This window comes from Microcaecilia unicolor, chromosome 12, assembly GCF_901765095.1.
Source record: "Microcaecilia unicolor chromosome 12, aMicUni1.1, whole genome shotgun sequence".
Taxonomy (NCBI): domain Eukaryota; kingdom Metazoa; phylum Chordata; class Amphibia; order Gymnophiona; family Siphonopidae; genus Microcaecilia; species Microcaecilia unicolor.
In genome coordinates, this window is record NC_044042.1 from 105,855,598 (window position 1) to 105,876,294 (window position 20,697).

The 20,697-nt window shown below is 43.4% G+C and overlaps 1 protein-coding gene across 1 annotated transcript in view; it reads left to right on the forward strand.

Annotated features, from left to right (window-relative positions):
- The first annotated feature begins 6,465 nt into the window (after positions 1 to 6,465).
- COL1A1 (collagen type I alpha 1 chain) overlaps positions 6,466 to 20,697 on the forward strand; it is a 37,015-nt gene continuing 22,783 nt past the window's right edge. The window contains exons 1-19 of the mRNA XM_030220859.1: positions 6,466 to 6,676; positions 8,798 to 8,992; positions 9,972 to 10,003; positions 10,113 to 10,148; positions 10,268 to 10,342; positions 10,459 to 10,524; positions 11,320 to 11,364; positions 11,691 to 11,744; positions 12,036 to 12,089; positions 13,082 to 13,135; positions 14,607 to 14,660; positions 14,792 to 14,845; positions 14,968 to 15,012; positions 15,512 to 15,565; positions 15,923 to 15,967; positions 16,596 to 16,649; positions 18,983 to 19,081; positions 19,179 to 19,223; positions 19,331 to 19,429. Of these exons, the coding sequence (XP_030076719.1) occupies positions 6,595 to 6,676; positions 8,798 to 8,992; positions 9,972 to 10,003; positions 10,113 to 10,148; positions 10,268 to 10,342; positions 10,459 to 10,524; positions 11,320 to 11,364; positions 11,691 to 11,744; positions 12,036 to 12,089; positions 13,082 to 13,135; positions 14,607 to 14,660; positions 14,792 to 14,845; positions 14,968 to 15,012; positions 15,512 to 15,565; positions 15,923 to 15,967; positions 16,596 to 16,649; positions 18,983 to 19,081; positions 19,179 to 19,223; positions 19,331 to 19,429 (1,242 nt within the window). The 5' untranslated portion in view covers positions 6,466 to 6,594. The remainder of the gene's footprint in view (positions 6,677 to 8,797; positions 8,993 to 9,971; positions 10,004 to 10,112; positions 10,149 to 10,267; positions 10,343 to 10,458; positions 10,525 to 11,319; positions 11,365 to 11,690; positions 11,745 to 12,035; positions 12,090 to 13,081; positions 13,136 to 14,606; positions 14,661 to 14,791; positions 14,846 to 14,967; positions 15,013 to 15,511; positions 15,566 to 15,922; positions 15,968 to 16,595; positions 16,650 to 18,982; positions 19,082 to 19,178; positions 19,224 to 19,330; positions 19,430 to 20,697) is intronic.

Genomic DNA, 20,697 nt, shown 5'->3' on the forward strand with positions numbered 1-20,697 from the left:
CATTTATGCCTGGGTGTAGTCTTTCAAAGCCCTGAGCATTCAGTCACTAAGTTCATATAGGCCCCGCCTAGGGCAGCCTTAGCAAAATGGCTTAATTCAGCCTCCTTTTGTCCTGGTTGCTTAATCCACCCCAAAAAGTTATAGAATTCTTGGAGGGAAATTGATTCATAGGTACAAAGCAGGATCCTGTATTGGCCCCCCCGCAGTCATTAGTATGGTGAAATAAATCCCTACGCAGCCAAAGTTCAGTTATCCCTCAGAATATAGTCCTTCTGGAGATGAAGTTCATTCATAACCAACAGTTCATCGCTTTCAGCTCAAATCCCTTTTCCTTCACCCCCTATATGAGTAGAGGTTGAAGGGACCCCCCCTTACTATACCAGCACAAACGCCCGGCATCCACCCACCTGGGTCAGATTTGAACCATTCAGTGTGTGTCTTTCCCTCAGGAACAGTTCTCTCAATGAGCCCAGCACTGGCTCTAACCTTTCAAATTCCAAATCTTACACTTCTGAGCCAGGTTAAAAAGCAGGGCTGCTGTAAACCCTCTCAGTTTTTCCCCTTTTACCTTGGCTAGTGCAGGTATATCTATAAGCTCAGGCTCAGCCGCTTCACCTCCCTAAGGGCTGCCAGTCCACGGGTTCTTCCCTTTGTGTCTCCTCCAGCTGCCTCAAATCCCCCTGATTAGCCCTCATGAACCAGCCAGCACTCTCCCCACCAGGAGTCTGGGAATATCTCTCCTGGCAGGGTCAGGTGTTCTATCCCGGGGCATCTGGGAACTGTAGTCTTCCTCCCTCTCAAGGGAAATGGGAGTTCTATTCCTCTGGTGAGGGGCGGGTAATCTACCTCAGGGAAGCTGGGATTTGTAGTAAACCTTGCCCTTCTGTCTCCTCTCCCTAGCCATTTTCCTGCCTATTTCCCTAGGCTCCTCACATTATCTATCTCACATTATACATGGGCAAATATTCAGCGAATGGCAGTCATCAATTTTTTAACTACTACTGGCTTTATGTGGATATTCGATGCCAAGTGATGTCTGGGTCTGGGCACAGGCACTGAATATCTGGGTATGTGGGGATAGATGGCACTTTTTCAGTTAAGGGCCAATATTTAGCCCTTAAGCAGAAGTGAAACTAGACAAAGATAGGACTGTGTTTTATGTGGTCCAATTTGTCTGGTTATCTTATCCGCTTAAGTGCTGAATATTGCCACTTAACCTCATAACTGCTAACTCTGCTCTGATTCTGTCCCCGGACCACCCACAATATGGCCCTTTTCAGTTTATTTATTTATCAAATTTATATCCCACTCCATCCACAGTTCTGGGATTAGGTGGTTAGAGGAGATAGTCAGCGATAGTATTCAGTTAGGTGCCACTGAATATCCCCAGATGGGCTCCCACCCCCACTTTCCTGTATAGAATCTAGCAGAACTGGGATTATGTGCAATTGGACACAAGCCACAGAACTGGTGTAAACTCCAGAGATAGGCATGCAAGTTTATTTATTTATTTAGATTTTGCTCACACCTTTCTCAGTAGTAGCTCAAGGTGAGTTACATTCAGGTACACTGGATATTTCTCTGTCCCAGGAGGGCTCACAATCTAAGTTTGTACCTGAGGCAATGGAGGGTTAAATGACTTACTACTACTTAACATTTCTAGAGCGCTACTAGGGTTATGCAGCGCTGTACAGTTTAACAAAGAAGGACAGTCCCTGCTCGAAGGAGTTTACAATCTAAAGGACAAAATGTCAAGTTGGGGCAGTCAAGATTTCCTGAATAGAGGTGTAGTGGTTAGGTGCCGAAGGTGACATTGAAGAGGTGGGCTTTGAGCAAGGATTTGAAGATGGGCAGGGAGGGGGCTTGGCGTATGGGCTTAGGGAGTTTATTCCAAGCATGGGGTGAGGCGAGGCAGAAAGGGCCGAGCCTGGAGTTGGCGGTGGTGGAAAAGGGTACTAAAAGGAGGGATTTGTCTTGAGAGCAGAGGTTACAGGTAGGAACGTAAGGGGAGATGAGGTTAGAGAGGAACAGCAGTGGGATTTGAACCAGCCACCTCTGGATTGCAAGACCAGTGCTCTAACCACTAGGCTACTCCTCCACTCCAAGTTACCATATTCTATAAGTTACACATGGAAGTTTGGGTCCTGCCCTTGCCCCACCTAGACATCCATCTGTCAAATATATGCAGATATTTATGGAATCACTTTTTTAGTCCTTCATAAGTCTAACATTTGTGGGGGTCCATGAAATATACAATGTAAAATCCAACACTAATGACGTGTCCTGAATAACAACAGCTCACTCGTTGATACTATAGTTGACCTCAGCGGTAGCTCATTTCACACTGATCACTCAATCTGTTAACTTTTTACTTTTACTAGCAGTGTTTATGAAAAATTATATTTACTCTGTTTCCAATTCTGTTTCGTTTCATGTGGCTCCCCAACAATCATTTATCAAACATTAGATTAATATCGGGACCCAACGCCAACATGGGCCATGTTTTGCCGGTGGCTGCATCAGGGTGCGGTCCCCTCAAGTTTGGGTCCAAAACATCTAGTTCGTGTGTTAAAAAAATCAATAAGGAGGCAAGTGAATGTGTATACACCGGCATTCCATGAGTGCTACTACTACTACTACTATTTAGCATTTCTATAGCGCTACAAAGCATACGCAGCGCTGCACAAACATAGAAGAAAGACAGTCCCTGCTCAAGGAGCTTACAATCTAGTAGACAAAAAATAAAGCAAACAAATCAATTAATGTGTAGAGGAAAGAGGAGAGGAGGGTAGGTGGAGGCGTGTGGATATGCATGTGTATATACCGGTATTCTATAAGCACAAGTGCACATATGAATGCGGGAGGTGGTGGAGATGAAAACGGTAACGGAATTCAAACATGCGTGGGATATGCATAAAGGAATCCTGTGCAGAAGGAATGGATCCTCAGAAGCTTAGCCGAAATTGGGTGGCGGAGCAGGTGGGGGGAAGAGGGGTTGGTGGTTGGGAGGCGAAGATAGTGGAGGGCAGACTTATACGGTCTGTGCCAGAGCCGGTGATGGGAGGCGGGACTGGTGGTTGGGAGGCGGGAAATACTGCTGGGCAGACTTGTACGGTCTGTGCCCTGAACAAGGCAGGTACAAATCAAGGTAAGGTATACACATATGTTTGTCTTGTTGGGCAGACTGGATGGACCATGCAGGTCTTTTTCTGCCGTCATTCTAATCATTTTGTACAGTATGGGTATTTTGCTGGTGCCTCAATGTTAGTACCTTCTGAATAGAGTTTACTCTGTCTTAGCTAAAGCTATGAACTGGCGTGTGAAAAGCTTGCAGCTGTAGCTTTAATCTGGTTTTACTTCACATGCATTGTATAAAACTAAATCTTACAAAAAAGGTAGGTACAATAAATCATTACATCCTCAGGCAATAATGTAACCTTTTTCATCCTTTAATATAGATAAAGTTTAGCTACACTTTCCTTCCAGGCAGCAGTCAATGTCTGGGTCAGAAAGGGATTTTCCCCTTCAATGTTACAAGGGATTTTCCTAGTGATGTGGCCTTGAATGGATTTGAATAAAAGATACATGTACATAAGTACATAAGTAATGCCATACTGGGAAAAGACCAAGGGTCCATCGAGCTCAGCATCCTGTCTACGACAGGTGCCCTTGGCCTGGATTGGCCGCTGTCGTGGACAGGATGCTGGGCTCGATGGACCCTTGGTCTTTTCCCAGTATGGCATTACTTATGTACTTATGTACATGTATCTTTTATTCAAATCCATGCTCTGGCTCCAGGTGAATCTGGGAAAAGCTAATTCAGATAACTAAATACCATTTTTCTTTTTGTTTGACCTAAAACAGTTTGGGAAGGAAGTGTGAGTCGGAAAGTTTTTTTTTTTCCCCTAACATCAGTAAGATGTGTTGAGCTTGTTCGGTTTCTGCTCCATATTCAGAAAGAAAAACACAAATGTAAGATTTCATAATAGGGACCCAGTTTTTTCAAAGAACTGCCTCCTTCCCTCCGCAAAAATGCAGCATCAGCTTTTCCAAATAGTCTGAAACAAGAATTCCCCTCTAGGTTTTATAATACATGTATAAAATGGGGGGGGGGGGGGGGGGGGGGGGGGGGAGGGGGAGAAGAGGGTGCTTGCACTGTCATGTCAATTCTGATTTTAAGAAAATATAGTTTAGAAGGGGAAAAGGAACTCCAGTTTTCAGAAGTATTGCTGTCATGGAGTTTTCTTTCAATAAGATTCCTCAATTATCTTCTCCAAAATGTCTAAAATCTGTATATTCAGCTCAGGAAGTTCTTTATTCATTCTTTGCTTTTTTTTTTTTCTTTTTTTTAAAGGGAGCTGATGGTTTTACCAGTTTTTCTGTCTTTCCCTGGCCTTCTTAATCAATTACTTAAGAAATAAAAAAGCATTCCTGACATGGTCTCAGTGCAAATCTGAAAATGGTGAGGTGGCAGGCTTTTATGCATGCATATGGATGTCTAAAATTACATTCTTTTCTTTGCTGTCATACAGAAAAAGTTGAAGAGGCATCTTTAAATTGGCTAGCTCCCAGCTTTTTCGAGTCAGAAGGGAAAGCCACGATTGGATCGCTTCCTCTTGCAACGTGTCTCGGGCTCATAGATACAGTTTTGAGCTGTGGCCAAATCTAGATTTTTTTTTCCTGAAGAGCAGACCTGTACTTTGGCGGAGCTGCCTTTTTACGTTTAATTACAGCCCCGTGCAAAGCAGAGGTCAGAATCCGATTTCTTTCTGCCCTCCTCTCCAACGTGTCCTGGTCTCCCCCTCCCCCCCCTCCAAAAATAAAAAATAAAGACTTTCAAAGAAAATTAAATTAATACCTTTTGTTGGGACTCTTTTTTTTCTCTAGAGAGACAGAAAGAAAAAATGTCTTTGTGGTACCTGAGTGATGAGAATGCAAGTTCTTGGGACACTGTTTGTGTGTGTGTGTGTGTGTGTGTGTGTGTGTGTGTGTGTGTGTGTGTGTGTGTGTGTGTGTGTGTGTGTGTGTGTGTTTTAAAGGCACTTCAAAATTTTAAGCTACAGAAGAGGTGGAAATTATGCTCAAGGAAAATGTTGCATTTCTGCTTATCTGTAATGGTTAGAACCTTCAGTTCTAAGAAACAATACATATAGATAGATAGATACACTGAATTCTTTATTGTAAAAAAAAATAATTGTAAATTCTGCATTGTATGGATACTCTAAAAATGCACTGTACCATTTTTTTCCTTTACAAAAGAACCAGCAGTCTGCCATTGTCTGGTAAATATGTATTACTGGTTGTAATTATAGACTCCATAAATTGCATAGTATATGTGTATTATTGTCACTGCTTCCCCCCCCCCCCCCCCCCCCTTTCCAACGTGGCTCTTTTTTTTATATAGAGAACTAGGGACTGTTGCCAAATTTGGGGAAAATTGCAAGAATGAAAATGGATTGTTATAGCCCCCCCCCCCCCCAAGTTTCAATCAAACTCTGCAGGTTTAATATGCATTGTTATGGGATTTATTTGACAAAGATTCCATTCTATTTATTTTCCTTTTTGGATGAACGATAGAGTATTTTTTATATAGATTAGCTATCCCAGTTTTTATATATTGAAAATAATTCGGTTATAAGGGTAGGTTCCCAATGTTCCCGAATTTTGTAAGGTAGGATACAACCTGCAGAATTTCTAAAGAATCAAATGATAAAACATTGGGGATTTCATAACAGAAAAATCGGATGCCCTCAGTCGCAAAACGTTTAGCAACGAACGTTCGTTTGTTTCACACATAAATGCAATTGTTGTAATGCCGCATTCAAAGGTACAGATTGCAATCTAATCACTTTATATATATATATTTTTTTTTTTGCTACACAAAACAAAGATTTAGAGTGACGCACTAAAATTAAAATATTACACTTAACACATTAGACATTCTGGAGTTCCTTAAAAGCAACATTCAGCATTAAAAATATACATTACGCGCCTAAAATAACGTTTATTTCACATTTATTCCAGATTTAGGCGGCGCTGGAATTCAACCTGTTGTATATGCGTCCATAGATACGCTCGGTCTCTCAGCTATACGTATAGAAGATTTACTCCCGCAATCGAGACCTCGACCTTAAACTTCATAGAAGTAACCCCCCGAGTCCCTTTCTGTGACTTTAAAACATCGTGCTGTGTCTTTCAATGAATTCTAAGCCATTCTGCATACTTTCCTGCAGCACCATCAGAGAGGTTCAAGTCGTAGACTGGTCCTCTCTCCATGTGACTTGACAGGAGTTTAGATGAAAGGGGGGGGGGGCTGACTTTTCCCTCCAACTCTCTGCATAGGACTTTGCAGCTGGGGTTACCTGATTGGCTGAGGGGATGGTCCAGCTCCCTTCCACTCTGAGAAGCAGGCTGGTGTGGTCCCCACCTCTCTGGGGTGCAGGATCGTATAAAAGAGCTGCCCAGACGGTGCAGAGTCAGTAGGAAGTTTCTGCTGGGGTCTGGATTGAAAGTACACCGCTGGATGATCCCGTGCATGACTGGACTCTAAGAGAACCAAGGGGCCCAAAGAGTCTACATGCCTAGTAACTAGACATGTTCAGCTTTGTGGATACTCGGTTTCTGCTCTTGCTAGCAGCCACAGTCCTACTGGTTAGAGGTCAAGAGGAGGAGGAAGGTAAGACCAAGCTGTTTTCTTCACCTTTCAAGCCTGCTATATTAACCATTATCTGTGATTTAAAGTAATAACAACAACACACAGCCTGAAGGTGCCTGGGACGTTCATATATATTAAGGTGCATATTTTAGGATGGTCTAAGAAAAAACCAGCAAAGTTTCTGGGGAGTTGTCTTTGCAAAGCTTATAGCCTCAGATTTATGCAAGGGAGTCAGGTTTACATACTTGCAGAAGGACGTAAGTGTGTGTGAAAAGTGGCAATAGAGGAGGGTGGGGGGGAAGGAAACCTTACTTGCCAAAATGTATTTGGAGTGAGAATTTGCAACTCAACTTTGATGACGGTTGTAAGATGAAAAAAAAATATCATTTTCTCTTTAAGCAAACCATAGTTAGTAACTGCAAAACAATGGGAAAAGGGGGGGGGGGGACGATTAGAAAGACAGTTAGCCAACAGCAAAGAAAAATGGGTGTGTTGCTCTCTTCAACGTGCCCCCTTGGGGCTTCCAACAAGTTACATCAACTAGAAACTCTCAGATATCTTTGCCGGATTCTGGAGGGGCGGGGATTAGAAGAGGGGGCGGGGAGATGAAGGGGGGGGGGGGGTGCTGGGAGCCAGAAATGAATGCCAGGATGACACACGCATGTATCATTACAAAAAAACACTAGGGGGGGGGAGTAAGATATTGCTATAGACTCTTCAAGATAATAAAAGCCAAGAAAAGGGGGGCAGCAGGGGGTCAGGGGCTGAGGCTTCCTTCTTCTATTGGAAGACATCTGCTAAAGCCATTAGAAAAGAAAAAGAAGAGTCTCAGATGATTTGCTGGAAAAACACGAAGTAATACAGTTTAATAGACTATAAAGTACAAGAGTCTAGACTTCACCAGACACGATGGTTGCTAAAAAGCTTCATTGGCGTTTATGCCTAGTATTTGTGATTAGTTAGACAATAGCGCCACCTAGAGGAGAAAAGGGAGACGGCGCTGATTTGTTCTTTTTAATCCTCTGATGACCTCATGCGCAATTTAAATCCTGTTTCAAGATACTTTGTTTAAAGTATGATTTATTTTTTGAAACTGCTGATGGTTCCAAGCCTTCTAAAGCCATAAGGCAATGTTTTAAAAAGTTTCCTTTGACTAAATTCATTGCGCTGTTTATAATACTTTTTCACTTTACTGAAAACTAGAAGTTATTTCTACTCCTCAATTATAATTAAATATTTTTACCAGGTGGTGGCATCTTTTTGCTTTGATAATCTGAGTAGCAATATAGAAAAGGACATTTGTGCTTTTTAACATTTATGATAACAGAATTCAATCCATCATTATAAAATGGGCTTCAATCACGCAGTTAAATATTTTTTCTCTACTGTATTCTAAAAATAATGTTTCTATATTTTGAGTTATAGGGGCATTTTAAATACTAGGTATATGTTTCTAGTGTACATGTGCTCAGAAAACGTTGATACATTTTTTCCTGTGCAACATTGCTTAAAGAGGATAGATTAAATGGATTCTGGACCATCCCACCTAAGCTGGTCCCATCCTGGACAACCTTGGGTCCCTACCATGCCACTTTTATCTGTTCTGTAGGGCTCCCTTTGGTTTCCCTGAGAATTCCTCCTACCCACTAGCTCATACATGGACTTCAGCTCACAACTATAAATCTCAAATTCCTTTCCAAATCAGAGCACTGCAGCAAAACCCCTCCTTCCACCCTGTCCCCTTCACCTATATGCATTCCATCTGTAAAGGCTGTAGGATTTATTGAGCTTTATTATGGCTTGTGCTTACTAATGACAACTGGCTGGAAGTCTTGTCTAAATTCCAAGTCACTGGAGAGATTGGTAGTGGAGCTTGCTGGCAACTTTTCCTCTGTCCGAGATCTTTGTTGATTAGAAACAGATTGACCGCAGAGATTCTGGGAATTATTCTGGCTGCTTTTTAAAGCGGAGGCGGAAAAAGCAGCTCTGAGGCTTGGATATGGGAAAAAATCCGCTGCTCCCCTTCAGCACATCATTCATGTTTTGCCTCTGCAGCTAGGGAGCAGTGTTTTACAGGTGGGGCAACGTGTCAGGGGAGCTCACAGCCTGCACATCTGCTCCTCACCTTCTCTTCTTCTCTAGTTGAAATAGGAGACGAATGCAACTATAACGGCCAGATCCACCCTCATAGGGACGTATGGAAAGCTGATCTCTGTCAGGTCTGTGTGTGCGACAATGGCAAAGTCATCTGCGATGAGTTGATCTGTGAGGAAAACCTGGACTGCCCCAATCCTGAACTACCTGATGGAGAATGCTGCCCCTCCTGCCCAAGCTCTGGTACTGTAACAGTCTGGGGTTGAGGGATGGGGGGGGGGGGGGAGGAATGCAGAAGATGTGGAAGCTAGCGCTGCATCAGGGGCCCAGGGCACTTGTTTTTTTCAAGTGCACTGGGGCGACTAGATGCCTTTCTGTAGGAGATACAGATCCTATTAATTGGTTAAAAATTGTATCTTTGGTTTCTCTTTTAAGAGGTTTATAAATGTTGATGTCCTGCCATTGCATAGTGGTTTACAATCGATAGATAACGTAATAAATAATGCAAATTCAAGCAACTCAACCACAGCTAGCGCTGGGCATTTCAGGACTAAGGTCCAGGCTTGCCCTCTCTTATCCCCACAAATTCTCTGCCTCATATCTGTGCACCAGAGTCTCTTTGGTGTTCACCAATACTGTAAGGCTACTGCCCTCTACCAGACAGACTGACTCAAGATCCAGCCCTTCCAGCATCTAAGAAGTCTCCCCTTGAAGAAACATCTGGATATTTTTATTAAGGGGCCCTTTTACTAAAATGTACTGCATAATAACAGAATTAGCTCACGCTAATGGCTAATGTCCGTTAGCACACACTCTTAGCTTTTAAATTTCTGTTCTGTGAGCTTTGTTTTAAACTACTCTAGGTCCCTATAGACACAGAACATGATGGCAGATATGACCATAAGACCCTTCGAGTTGGCCTAATTAGTGTGCCCAGTGGAAAAAAATCCAGTTATGTAATTTCCTCATTTCTAGTTTTGATCCTTTAAAATATATTTTCTGCCTTTCAAACTATGCAGATGGTTCAGTGGTACTGTCTTTGTCACACCAGCAGGGGGCGGGTGAGACATGTTGCATGATGGTTTTGGTGAAGATATGGGATAAAGACAAATGCTAGATTTTTCAATGCCTTTTCCTATTTGGAAGCCAAGCACAAGACAAGTTTATCATTAGAAAAGTCTGATAAAGGCTAATCTTAAATGTTTACTTATTTTGTCCACAGATGCTCAATTTTCAGAAGCAACTGGAGTTCAGGTACATGAACTAATGTATTTTGAAGTCCGTTCTTTAGTTTAATGTTCCTTTAGAAATATTTGTATTTTGAAAGTGGCATTTTAATTCATTATTTTCCATCTGTCTACAGGGTCCCAAGGGAGAGACTGGCCCCAGGGGAGAAAGGGTAGGTATCTGTTCAGACCTGTTCCCATCAAGCCATGTCTGGGTCAACTGCTGCTCCGTTAATAATATTCCTTGTGAGGCCTGGTGTTTGATAGGCATGTGCTGTCTTCTCCTTTTCAGGGACCAGCTGGCCCACCTGGTAGAGATGGCAACCCTGGATTGCCTGGCCCCCCTGGCCCTTCCGGCTTTGGCGGAGTGAGTTCTGTTTTACAATCATCTTCAAACAAACAGAAAGCAGACTCTTTTCTTCTGTCTTGTCTGGTCGATCAGAAATTCTCCATTGTAACCAAAGTTTTTTCTGTGCTCTACAGAACTTCGCTCCTCAATATGGCTTTGACGGTGAAAAATCTGGTGGCGTCTCCATTCCTGGCCCTATGGTAAGCTTTTCTGCCCTCTTCAGAGGTAGCATAGGAACTGGTGTGGGAAAGAGTCTGATAAAATGGAGAGGAAGGAAGTAGATTTGCACCCGGGAGAGCTGGAGGGAAGACATTCCATCTTGATCTTAGTGGTCTTGACATCACCAGCCACAGGAACTTCAATGATTTTAATCATTTAATAAATTAAGCTTTTCCTGGACATGACAAGACAAAATGTTTTCAGAAATCTCTGTACCAATGCGTTGTAAACTCAAGAGATCACTGAAGGCAAAGGAGGAGGCTTTGTGCAAACCCTAGGCCTTGGTGAAGAAGCAAGCAAGAGCATAGCTGAGGAAAAGTATCATAGAGTTCTTTGCAAGCTTTGTGCTTTCACCCACTCAGTAGTAATTAAGTCCTCAGGACCTTGGTACTGAATGGTAAGGTCATATGAAAGTATATATTGTATATATAGTTAGGCTTTCAGAGGAAGCAAAGTGGCTGTTACATGATAGATAGACCTGGAGAGTAAGCAAGATGCCAGCTGCCTAGTAGTTAAGCTTTCAGAGGAAACTAAGTGGCTGCTCTCTGGTAGCAAAGGAAATGGCTTCTGTGCAGTAACTAGGCCTTCAGAGGAGATGAGGTGGTTACTTTCTGACAGCTAGGCCTGAATACTAAACAAGATGGCTGCTGCTCAGTCCCAGAGAAGAAACAAGATAGCTGCTGCCTGATAGCTACAGTAAGCCTGGGCAATAAATCAGAATACTGTTGCATAGTATACAGTAAGTCTAAGTGCACCTATTATTTCTTATTTTTCAGGGTCCCATGGGTCCCCGTGGTCCTCCTGGCCCTGCTGGTGCACCTGTAAGTAATTTCTTGTCTTCTGCATAAGTAACTCACACATCATTCTGTCTGTAAAAGCTTTTCAAAAACTCATTATTCCATGAATAAATAAATATTAGTTAAACCTGATGGAAATATAGAAGACCTACCAATTTGACTGTAACTAATATTTGTTATGCAATTGTATATGTAAATGATTGTTTTAAAGGGAGTGTGAGTCAGTGGAGCATAGACCTATGGGTAATACCCTGCAGAGGCAAAAACAGCAACTTCCTGTGCATCCAATGTATAATGTACCCAAGGCATCATCGTTAACTTTGTTTTTTCCTCTCTCCTCGATTCTTTAGGGACCTCACGGCTTCCAAGGTCCACCTGGTGAGCCTGGCGAGGCTGGCTCTGCTGTAAGTAATCTCCAAGATTTTCTCCATCTTCCCTGCACTTAGCTGAATCGCATCCACAGTGGTGTGCGGCAGGGTCCCTGTACAAAATGGCTTCCTTTCCCTAGCATCCGCCACTCCTCCAAGCGTGGCTCCCTGTGGATTTCCAGCCCCAGGCTAGAAACTCTCAGGGGCCCAGAGGTTCATTAGTATATGATCTCAAATTTCAGGATTCTTAGGTCTTCATGAAGAGCCTCACCGTTTGTCTGAAAGCACCCTTCACCTTTAATATAAACATGCTTTTCTTTGTTCTAGGGTCCCTTGGGTCCCCGTGGTCCCCCTGGTCTACCCGGCAAGAATGGAGATGATGTAAGTAAGCTGTGAAAGCTAGAAATGCCTCATTAAACATGTGCACCTGCAGGCAGGACACTTATGCAGCAGAGTAATAGAGGTAGAAGATACTTGCCGCAGTAATTCAAAGACACTTGTATGGTTAGTTCCATAACTGGGCCCCGTGTACGAGCTTGTTGGGCACTTATATTCCTTTATAGAATACTCGCATAACCAGATGTCAACATGGCTTAGGCCAACCATAGAGCTGGTACACATGTGAGTGCCTTAAGCGTCACAGCCACCCACCTAACATAGGATTCTGTAAGTTGGAGCCCCGCCTTTGCTGTTCCCATGCCCCGCCTCTGTGCACGCCCACCTTGCAAATACATGCCATGTAAATTAAGTGAGTTTTTGCAAAAGAGCTCTTAGGCCGCGTGCTGCATGTGTACGTACGCACATTCGCAAAATGGCTCGTATTGCAAAAATTGATGCATATAATGTGCACAGAAATGTGAACCCCTGGTTTATAGAACTGCCCTTTACTGATGACTGCTGAACGTATAAGCACCTTATCCATGAATTTTAAGCAATTCTCTCTGACCACTGTGGCGCTGTCCATCTAGAGTGAGGGCTTTTCATCCAGCTACTATCTCTACGGCTATGCAGTTTATATTAGGGCAGAAAAGATGCTGTCCTAGCTTCCACCCCTTTGCGGTAGAAGTTGGTGCTGGTGAGTGCTCTGGTCAATGTTCTAAAATCCAGTGCATGCCTCAGGGTTTAATATTGGCCCATTGTCTTCATAAACCCTACAGATACAGGGTAGAAGTAGACTATGTGATACTTTTTGTCCTACAATGAGCATAGAAAATGCAGAAAAACAATAACCCAAGGAGAAGGTTCTCAAGAGTTGTAGTCAGCCAAGAATTAGCCGTTTTAAAAGAAAGCATGCTCAGTTTTAAGCAATGAGGTTTGGCTTCTCTTTCTCAAGAGCAAAGGCTAAAGCAAAGATTAATCTCTTTCTTCAAAAGGGTGAAGCTGGAAAACCCGGCCGTCCTGGTGAGCGTGGTGCCCCTGGTCCTCAGGTGAGTTGCCTCTTATTGTCCCTCTCAGAGGTCTAGCTTCCAGGGGTGATGCTGGGTGAAGGACAATGGGTGTGTCAATGGGGAAGTTAGGGGAGGCATAGACGGAAATTAGAAACCTAGGCCTTGGATGATAGTAAGCAATCTGAAATGAGACTGCTCATTTTCAGACACACATATCAAGGGTCAATATCACAGTTGCCTGTGTTGTAGCACAGTTCATTCTGCTTCTCCCGTTTCCCTCCAAGAAGTTAGAGTTATTCATAGCAAACATTATAGCAGCAAGCTAAGAACCAGGGAATCTATGGTTCAAATCCCACTGCTGCTCCTTGTGACTTCGGGCAGGTCACTTTTCCCTCCATTGCCTCAGGTTCAAACTTAGGGGTCCTTTTATTAAAGCTTAGCCTGTGCTAAGAGCCATGTGGCCCATGTGCAATACCACTTAAATCCTTATATCGAAAACGATTTCTCAATAATTGATGATCTAACATATGTTACATTTCAATCTATCACCATAATTTATTCTTCCTTATCATGCATGTATGCACCTTAATGCAATACCAAATGTAATTCTGTTTCCGGAAATGGCAATCGCCACTACGGCAAATGTAAGCCACATTGAGCCTGCAAATTGGTGGGAAAATGTGAGATACAAATGCTACATATAAATAATAAATAAAAATAGGTATAAATACAAATACTCATAACTGTTAGCGCACACTAAGTTTTAGTAAAAGGGCCCCTTAGATTATAAGCCCCCTGAGGAAGGGACCCACCAATTTACCTGCATTTCGAACTCACCTTCAACTCAGATTTGGAAAGGATAATTAAAACTATGCAGCCTCCACAGAAAAGAATCCCGATCCATCTGTTTACTTCCAATTAACTTTATACTTCCCATACCTCTATGCCAGGGGATCTCAACCCAGTTCTTGGGACACAACCAACCAGCCAGGTTTTCAGGATACCCACAATGAATATGCATGGGGTAGATTTGTATGCAAACATATCTGATGCATATTCATTGTGGTTATCCCGAAAACCTGGCTGGCTGAGTGTGCCCCGAGGACTGGATTGGAACCACTGCTCCTTGCCAGTCTGCATTGTCATTTCCTCATTATGAGGAAGGTTCCTGTCTCTACGTAAGAGTGGAGGAGTAGCATAGTGGTTAGAGCAGTGGGCTTGATATCCTGCGGAATGTGGTTCAACTCCTACCACTGCTCCAGTCACTCTTTCTCCGCTCCTCAGGCACAAAATTAGAGTATGAGGTCTCCAGAAACAAGGAAATACCCAATGTACCTGAATATAACTCACCTAATGTCCAACATGTGAACAAAATAAATAAATTAGGCCTTTTGTTCTTTGTAGTCATTATTAAGCCCCCTGTTTCCTCTTTTGGGTAACTGATTTCCTGTTTCCTCTCTAACTTTAATTGGTCTTAAAATTCCTCTCTTTTCCTTCCCTTCTTTTTTAGGGAGCTCGAGGTCAACCTGGAACTGCTGGTCTCCCCGGCCTGAAGGGCCACAGAGTAAGTTTTCATAATAGTTTTAATGCAAGCTTGAACAGACAACAATATGCAAGCTTTGGGTGGAATGGCAGACATCTTGTTTTCTCATCCTAATGGTGGAAGCTAACCTCTTTCTTGTCTCTCCTTTGTAGGGTTTCAATGGTCTTGATGGTGCAAAGGGTGATGCTGGTCCAGCTGGACCTAAGGTACAGTAATGCATTTTTGTTAGGGGTGGGGCATTTCCACTTGGATCACAACTAATATATGTTTCCTCTGCATCATGGAGAAATACATTGACCCTCACTGCTTTTCTGTTCTTTGTATTCAGGGTGAGGGTGGTAGCCCTGGTGAGAATGGCGCTCCCGGACAAGTGGTGAGTAATTTAGCTTTGTCAGGGACTACTGGAAAAGGAGTGGTTCTGGGGAGCAAGAGCAGAGCGGCAAAGGAAGATGATATGGCATCAGCTTTAAGACAATGAGAAAACAGAGATGATAAGATGTGCGTGTGTGTTGTGTGGGAATGTTTTGTATATGTGCATACAGAGAGCATGAGAGAAAGAGGTTTGGTGTCAGACTGAGCTACAAAATAGTCTGCAAAAGTTTGGTCTTAGAGCCAGCAGCGAAGTTAGGGGTCAATATTTGGGTGGGTGAGGGCTGGGGCAGGGTAACTTACTACTACTACTACTTGACATTTCTAAAGCGCTACTAGGGTTACGCAGCGCTGTACAATTTAACATAGAAGGACAGTCCCTGCTCAAAGGAGCTTACAATCTAAAAGACAAATGTACAGTCAGTCAAATAGGGGCAGTCTAGAGGTTTGGCCTTTGTCTACTATCCAATTATTGTTAAGCCTTCTTCCTGTCTACTCTGTAGGGTCCTCGTGGTCTTCCTGGTGAGAGAGGCCGTCCTGGTCCCTCTGGCCCTGCTGTGAGTATTGACATCATCATACTGACATTTTCCTTCCGGGTCAGCACCGGTCATGGCCTGAACTCATCCAGCACAACTCCAGTGCTCAACTGCATTTTTCTAAACATTTCTTAATGCTGTAAAGTTATGTATGTATTTATTAAGATTTATTTACCACTTTTTGAAGAAATTCTCCCTAAATGTACAGCAAAAGTAAGACAATTACAGCTGTAAAAATATTCCATAACAGTAAACATAGTATGGTACTTAAAACGTCAACACAACACACATCAAAACATCTCTGTAAGACAGCATAGGATATGAGAAAATGGTTCTGCTGGTTCTGAGACTAACCTCAGTGTCTCCTCTTCCCTCTAGGGTGGTCGCGGTAATGATGGTGCTCCCGGTGCTGCTGGACCCACAGTAAGTATCTCTCCGTGACGCCTTTCTACATTCTGTTAACCTACAATGCCCTCCGCATTCTAGCTTAACTCTTTAAAGTCAGTGCTTCCCTGAGTGAGTGGCAAACACAGATGGAAGTTTTCAACATTTTCCAGGAGATATTTTAACATGGGATTTTAAAGAAATGGCTGCTTGGTGGTGGGGGGAAGGGTAGGACAGAGAGAAGACAAATTCAAGAGAAATAGTGAAAGATGTAAACAGTCATAAGGAAAAATGAACTATTCTCCAGGGAATATTGCTTGAAGCAAAGGCAGGCAGGAGCCAGGAACAAGGAGATTTGGGTGAAGGTGGGGATGTCCCAGTTGGTGTAGGGGAGACACTATGGCAAAAATTGGTTACCTGTATATTAAGTGAAGGCCCTGAACACCTTTGATGTCGTCATCATCATAGACCTGCCCCATCCCCTCCTTCTCTAACCTTTACTTCATTAGTTTACATATTTGATCAATCACCTTTTGATGTTAGTACCGAAGGCTCTTGTGAGTCTCTTTGGAAACTAAGGATTTGCTTTCATTCTGTTTTCACACTGTTCATTTAGAAATGACTAGTCTAATATTTTTGTGATTATTAAATGTCTTTTTTCCTTTAGGGACCCACTGGCCCAACTGGACCCTCTGGCTTCCCTGGCGCTGTTGGTCCTAAGGTGAGTGCGTTTCCGAAGTTTTAACTACATAGGATCCAAGAAACACTGACGCTCTCTTTTCGTAGTAGCTGCCATTCCAGTGGGGAAAACTCTTATCTTCACAATGTCAGTGCACCTCATTCCTGTTCTGCAGTACCTACTGCTAATCCAGTACTGAGATCCCTCCTCCCTCCCACCCACATACATTTCAATCATCGTATGAAGCATCTCCTCATATTACTGCACTGGGTCCTCTCTCCCAGCTGTCCGCATACCTCAGTTCTCCTCTGATGCTCTAACTCTGTACCTCCACACAGCTCAGCTGGTGCACCTAAATCTTGACCTGAGAGTGTCGGCATTGTGATCCCACATAGAGGCCCTACCAGTGCACCTCATTCCTACAGGGTGTTACCAATGAAGTTAGTCTTACAGGACACCACCTAAGTCCTTTCTGTCTTCAGAATACATCTATCAATACATCTCCTACCCAGAGGGCTGATTATATTATTCTTAGGATTTATTTACCGCCTTTTAGCAGGTTACTTCCATTCCAGTGCCGATATCCTGTCTTAGATGTCTCTTGAGCAAACTCCTGCATGATATACTGAAACTATCCTTCTGAGCATTCTTTAATAAAATGTGTTAAACTGAAATAGCTGGATAATGATGGCCATGTATTGGACTAATGAGTACTTTAAGATCCTGTCCCTCAGTAATCTGAAAGCACAAATTAGCCTAAGAAAAAGATAATTCAACCACTGATCATTTAACAGATTCATTTTTGGTGAGCCAATGATCTTTTCTGCCCTTTGAAGTTTATACTTTGTTACTATGGGGCTCATTTTCAAAGCACTTAAACTTACAAAGTTCCATAGGTTACCACGGGGCTCATTTTCGAAAGAGAAAAACGCCCAAAAAGTGTCATAAAGCAGCATTTGGATAGATTTCTTCTCAAAATGCCCAAATCAGTATTTTCAAAACCAGTTTTGCAAATGGTTCTCTATGCAATTCGTCTGCAGTGCATCCAGCTTACAAGGGGGTGTGTCAGTGGCGTTTCGAAGGCGGGATTAAGGCGGGTTTAGGGCGTGCCTAACACTTGGATGTTTTACAGCCGTAATGGGACAAAACCAAAACGCCCAGGATGCAAACGTCAACGTTTTGGTCTAGACCTGTTTTTCTAATGAATAAGACACAAAAGGTGCCCTAAATGACCGAATAACCACCGCAGGGATTCAGGGATGACCCCTCTTATTCCCCTACTGGTCACTGACCTCCTCCCACCCTCAACAAATGTGAGTAAAAATAGTATTCACCAGCCTCTATGATGGCCTCAGATGTTGTAGCCAGGTCCATTAGAGCAGCATGCAGGTACCTGGAGTAGTGGAGCAATGCATTGTAGACAGCTGGACCCAGGCCCTACCTGTTACACTTGTAGTAGAAACTGCGAGCCCTCCAAAACTCACTAAAACCCCACTGTACCTACATATAGGTGTCTCCTTCACCCATAAGGGCTATTGTAGTGGTGTACATTTGGGGGTAGTGGGTTCTGGGTGGGTTTTGGAGGGTTCAGTAGGCAAGATAAGGGAGCAATGGTGAGATGTGTATCTGAGAGCATTTATAAGTTCACTGTAGTGCCCCCTAGAGCACCCCCTTGCTCTCCTGGGATGTCTGGGGGACCAGTCTGCTAAAAATGCTGGCTCCTCCTATATTCCAATGGCTTGATTTTCTGCATATTTAACTTCTGCATTTTATTTTGAAAAATGGCCTAAAAAGATAAACGCACAAAGCACAAAACCTTGTTCGAAATGGTAATTGGGGGGGGGGGGAAATAGACGTTTTTCATTTTTTTGAAAATGGTTATTCGGATTTGGGATGTTTAGTGCAAAATGTCCAGTGTAACTTAGACGTCCATGTAACTTTGTAGATCTAAGTGCTTTGAGAATAAGTCTTTGTGCGATGTGAGTGAGAGACTTCTGTAAGACCAAACTCATTTCATTACTAACCAATGGCCACAGTCAGGTTTCATTGCAAGGTCGCTGACTGCTTCCTCCTCCATCACTGCGCCACATGGCCACCATTTCCATTTGCAGTGGACAATATGGGGGTCTTTCTTCCCTTCCTCATAGAATGTTCTTTCCGAGAATCTAGAATTATTTATGGAAATCCCTTGTCCCACTTATCCTGCTACTTATGAGCCCTGTTCAACTCTTGCATTGCCCTATTTTACTGGATTGCAAAGCCTGCCTATTCAAAGTGTCTTTCGCAGAGATCCAGCCCAGTCAAACCAAAGACATGTAGGCTTCTTTGAAGACATCATACTCATATTTGCCTTTCTTCTTCCTCTTCATGCATAGGGTGATGCTGGTCCCCAAGGATCTCGTGGTTCTGAAGGTCCTCAGGGTATCCGTGGTGAGCCTGGTGCCCCTGGTCCTGCTGGTGCTGCTGGTCCCTCTGTAAGTTAAGCCTATATTTCCTACTTGACTTTGTGTACTAAGTAAATAGAAGTAAAACAACTGTACTGAACAATGTTTTTCTTCTCCTCTACTCTAGGGTAACCCTGGAACTGATGGTCAACCTGGTGGAAAAGGTCCTGGTGTAAGTATTTCCCATATAACTATGGCTAAGTTTACTTCCCCAGCAGTGGGTAATTGTTTAAACCAAGGAAGCCTGGTTCCTTATAGTCTCCCTTTTTTCTGCTATAGGGTGCCCCTGGCATTTCTGGCGCTCCTGGTTTCCCTGGTGCTCGAGGTGCTCCTGGACCCCAAGGCCCTTCTGGCGCTCCCGGTCCCAAGGGTAACAATGTAAGTGATGTAAAAAAAAACAAAAGATCTTTTCTGGTAGTGGATGCTCAGCTGTCTCTCAGCAATTCCGATAGAGTAAGGATGTGCATTAGTGCCTTGATACCCCAACACTTCACATAGTTGTCCTCTGAACTCAGTGGCGCTGTAGGAGTGATATTCTATGGTTTTTTGCACTTGGGGCAACGGATACACATGGTTTGCCTTGTGTCTGCCAACACACCTCACTATGGTAGGGTACAGACATGAATCTGAATACCCATAATGCTGGAGGTATGAGAGGCAGCTCTCATACCCACACCTACATATGTCCAAATTTCCCCAAAGTTCCCCCTCCCCCATAGGCACCAATATCTCAAAATTATTGGGAAGTGTAAACACAATACAAATTACCTCTCTCTAGACCCTTGCTCAATATTACAATCAAATTACAGTGGCTTCCCATCAAAGCGAGAATCACCTTCAAATTATGTACCTTTATCTTTCAATCCTAAAGGAAGTATTTTTTCATGGAGAGAGTGGTAAATACTTTGGAATTCAAAAATGCGTGGGATAAACATAAATGAATCCTGTTCTGAAGGAATGGATCCTCAGAAGCTTAGCGGAGATTGGGTGGCAGCACTGGTGGTTGGGAGGCGGGGATAGTACTGGGCAGACTTCTACGGTCTGTGCCCTGAAAATGGCAGATACAAATCAAGGTCAGGTATACATATAAAGTAGCACATATGAGTTTATCTTCTGGGCAGACTGGATGGACCGTACAGGTTACTATCCTGCTTATTTTTGAAGGAGAAGGCCGGCCATCTTCCGACACAAATTGGGAGATGGCTGGCCTTCTCCTGAGGCTGGCCAAATCGGTATAATCGAAAGCCGATTTTGGCTGGGTTCAACTGCTTTCCGTTGCAGGGCTGGCCAAAGTTAAAGGGGGCGTGTCGGAAGTGTACTGAAGGCGGGACGGGGGCGTGGTTAAGAGATGGCCGACCTCGGCCGATAATGGAAAAAAGAAGGCCAGCTCTGACGAGCATTTGGCCGACTTTACTTGGTCCTTTTTTGTTCACGACCAAGGCTCAAAAATGTGCCCTAAATGACCAGATGACCACCGGAGGGAATCGGGGATGACCTCCCCTTACTCCCCCAGTGGTCACCAACCCCCTCCCACCCAAAAAAAAAATTAAAAACATTTTATTGCTAGCCTCTATGCCAGCCTCAAATGTCATACCCAACTCCATGACAGCAGTATGCAGGTCCCTGGAGCAGTTTTTAGTGGGTAC